This window comes from Rhinopithecus bieti, unplaced genomic scaffold (assembly GCF_001698545.2).
Source record: "Rhinopithecus bieti isolate Rb0 unplaced genomic scaffold, ASM169854v2 scaffold_32212, whole genome shotgun sequence".
NCBI classification, from domain to species: domain Eukaryota; kingdom Metazoa; phylum Chordata; class Mammalia; order Primates; family Cercopithecidae; genus Rhinopithecus; species Rhinopithecus bieti.
This window is the reverse complement of record NW_016813703.1, coordinates 50,680-54,169: the sequence shown is the minus strand read 5'-3', so window position 1 is coordinate 54,169 and position 3,490 is coordinate 50,680. Positions and strand designations below refer to the sequence as shown.

Sequence of the window (3,490 nt, the reverse complement as noted above, 5' to 3'; positions counted from 1 at the left end):
GGGAATTTGCTTTCTATTGTTTTACATATTTCCGCTTTGAAAATTTCTAAAAACTTGATTGAATGACTTTTCCAATCAGAAGAATACGAAGGATCTAACACAAAAACAGAAGTATTGCTTGAATTATTCAAGCAGAATGCACACATTTTAAAGTCCAGAAAAGTTGTGGGTTTTGTATATTTGTACTAGCTCAGAGGTGAGGATTGAAAAACGTTCCTAAAGGGATCTGAGACAACAGGAAATGGGTTTGTACTTCTGAGTTGCTCAAGATCATGCTTATGAAGGACATTTTATATCGTTTTGAGCAAGTTTTCTGTTGCTTTTGTTAAAACTTAAAAACTGAAAAAAACTTAACAATTAAACATAATTTTAAAGAAAAGACAGCCTGGGTTAGGAAGCTAGGTCTCCCACGTCAGCACGTGCCCTGCCCCTCCTGGAGTTCTGGGGCCCGGGCCAGGACAGTCAGGCTAAACTGACTCTAGGCCACGCGGACCCCGTGGGGCGGGGCGGAACCTGGCAGGGCTCCAGTGACCGCTGGGGCCAGAGCCCTGCCGGGAAAGGAGGGCTTCCGCCTTGCAGCGCAGCTCGGATCAGCAGCCGCCCAGCAGGCCTCCCGCCCGTATTTCCCCGCATCCATCCCTCTGTCCCACGGTCGGTGGGTCAGCGGAGCCTGATGGAGGTCTTGGGCTCTGGGCACTATGTTGGAGGCGGCATCAGGTCCATGGCGGCGGCGGCCCTGTCTGGCCTGGCGGTGCGGCTGTCGCGCTCGCAGGGGACCCGCGGCTCGTACGGCGCCTTCTGCAAGACGCTCACGCGCACGCTGCTCACCTTCTTCGACCTGGCCTGGCGGCTGCGCAAGAACTTCTTCTACTTCTACATCCTGGCCTCGGTGATTCTCAACGTCCACCTGCAGGTATATATTTAGAGCCACTAACTTTGTGGCATTTGGGGGCTCCTCGGCAGGATGGCTGACTTCCACTCACCTGCTCACCCACCCTAGAGCAAAGCGACCAACTCCGCTCCTGCATGCAGACTTGCCACTCATTCTTTCCATTGCCTCATCTTGTAGTATAAATGGGTGGCAAAAAAAGAAAAAAAAATCGGCATTTGTGGAAAGCCTGCAATATAACCCAAATCGTCTAAGACAGAATGAAAAATTGACTCTCAAGTAAATATTGGAAGGAACAGAATACAGCTTAAAATTTGAAAATCCTTAAACATATCTGAGAAGTTTTGCATCCGTAAAACAGCGCGAACTTTAGGAAATGACAATTGGCACAGAATGCAATAAAAAAAAAAGAAAAGAAAAACGGGGAAAGGTAACTAAAAACCTAAGGAAAGATAAAACTGAACAAGAATGGCTCAGACAGCAGGCAAAGCTCCCAATTAGAATCGAAGTGAATAGACCCAATTGAATAGAATGAACTCTAAGCAATAGATGGATTGAATAATAAGCTGGAGGACATTAATAACATGTTCTGGAAGGCAGACATTTCTTCGACCCAAAGGAAAAAAAATGACAGAAAGAAACTACAGGGAAAAACATTAAAAACTGTGCAAGAAACTCATGTTTCACATATGAAGCAACCTCAGATTTTGAACAGTTGCTAAAAGTGTGAGAAAGGGAATCTGTTTGAATATTGGCACATGGATCAAGACTCTGGAGTCGGTGATGAGAAAATCCAATCAGAGCATTCCACTTTGCTATTCATTGAACCAGGTAGCCAACAGAAGAGTTAAAAATTAGTGATATGACTATATTCAGGGGGGAAGGAGAGCTGAGGGGAGCGGCAGGAAGTCAGCAGAAAATGCCTCATGTCATCAAGTCAAGAAATAGTAATAAAGGCATGCTATTGAAAAAGAGGGGTATAATCTCTAAACAAGCATGTGTAAAAGTTTGTGTTTCTGATTTGGGGATGCAAGAGTTGAGAAGGAGGGACAGTTTTATTACTTTTCATTCTATGTCTTTTTTCTACTGTTTGATTTTTAAAAACTATATACATGTATTGCTTTTGCTTCGATTAAAATTAAGATATTAAAATGAATTTATCGCACTTAGAATGAAATTTGGAGGGCAGTGCTAAGAGTATCAGGTGGACTCCGAGTTAAAAATAAGTGCCTTCCTATCTTTCTTCAGTAGTATCTGTATATCCTACAAGGTTCCTGGGTGATCACACAAACTATGATTTCCTTGACTTTGTAAATGTCTCGTTTCCAAACAGACCACAGGCCATATGGAAATGCTTTAAAACTAAAAAATGGGCCAGGCGGGGTGGCTCACACCTGTAATCCCAGCACTTTGGGAGGCCAAGGCGGGCGGATCACCTAAGGTCAGGAGTTAGAGACCAGCCTGGCCAACATGGTGAAACCCCGTCTCTACTGAAAACACAAAATATTAGCCAGGCGTGGTGGCGGGCACCTGTTATCACAGCTACTTGGGAGGCTGAGGCAGGAGAATTACGTGAAGCAGGGAGGTGGAGGTTGCAGTGAGCTGAGATTGCGCCATTGCATTCCAGCCTGGGCAACAGAGCAAGACACTGTCTCAAATAAATAAATAAATAAATAAATACATAAATAAATAAACATAAAAATAAGAATGGCCAATAGTCTTCAGGTAGCCCAGAGCTTCTTCACACCATGCAACTTTTCATGAGCAAACCTGTGGAATGTCATCGTTAAGATAAAAATTAAACAATAAATATGTGATTAATTTTCAAAACTTAAAAATTGAAGGCTGGGCACGGTGGCTTACGCCTGAAATCCCAGCACTTTGGGAGGCTGAGGCGGGCAGATCGTTTGAGCTCAGCAGTTCAAGACCCGCCTGAGCAACATGGCAAAACCCTGTTACTAATAAAAATACAAAAATTAGCTGGGCATGGTGGTACGTGTCTGTAGTCCCACCTACTCAAGAGGCTGATGTGGGAGGATGGTTTGAGCCAGGGAGGTGGAGATGGTAGTGAGCCAAGATCGCACCATTGCACTCCAGCCTGGGTGATAGAGCCACACCCTGTCTCAAAAAAAAAAAAAAAAAAAAAAATCGGACAGGGGCCCAGTGATGTTTATATGATCTTAAATTTTAGTGTTGATCATAAGAGCAAAACATGAGTTCACCTGGGGTCAAATTAAGAAACTAATGTAAAATTTTAAAAAAAGAAAGAAAACATAATAGCAGAACAGTGGAAATAAACTCCTACATCCAACAGTAGGAGCTGGTTAAATAAAAGTAGCACACCTGTATAATAGAATACTATGTGGCCATTAAAATGATAAGGAATTATATTTTACTGATGTGGAATGAATTTAATAAATGTGAAGTCACCTAATCAATGATTCAAGTGATTGAGTCAAAGAGTGATACATGTATATTATATAATATATTCATATACTCAACTCAGTTATAGAGAAATAATAAATGGAAACAGTGCACACTTACAATATGCCATACAATGTTCCAAGCATTTTATATACATCTTTTTTTTTTTTTTTTTTT

At 42.3% G+C, this 3,490-nt stretch overlaps 1 protein-coding gene across 1 annotated transcript; it reads left to right on the top strand.

Moving 5' to 3' along the window:
* Positions 1 to 521: 521 nt before the first annotated feature.
* SMIM10 (small integral membrane protein 10) lies at positions 522 to 2,045 on the top strand. Its single transcript, XM_017848892.1, has one exon. It carries the CDS (start codon positions 674 to 676, stop codon positions 923 to 925), a length of 252 nt encoding a protein of 83 aa, XP_017704381.1. The 5' UTR covers positions 522 to 673; the 3' UTR covers positions 926 to 2,045.
* Positions 2,046 to 3,490: the final 1,445 nt, after the last annotated feature.

Coding starts and splice junctions, on each gene's coding strand:
- SMIM10 (XM_017848892.1), top strand. CDS start 674: ATGGAGGTCTTGGGCTCTGGGCACTATGTTGGAGGCGGCATCAGGTCC.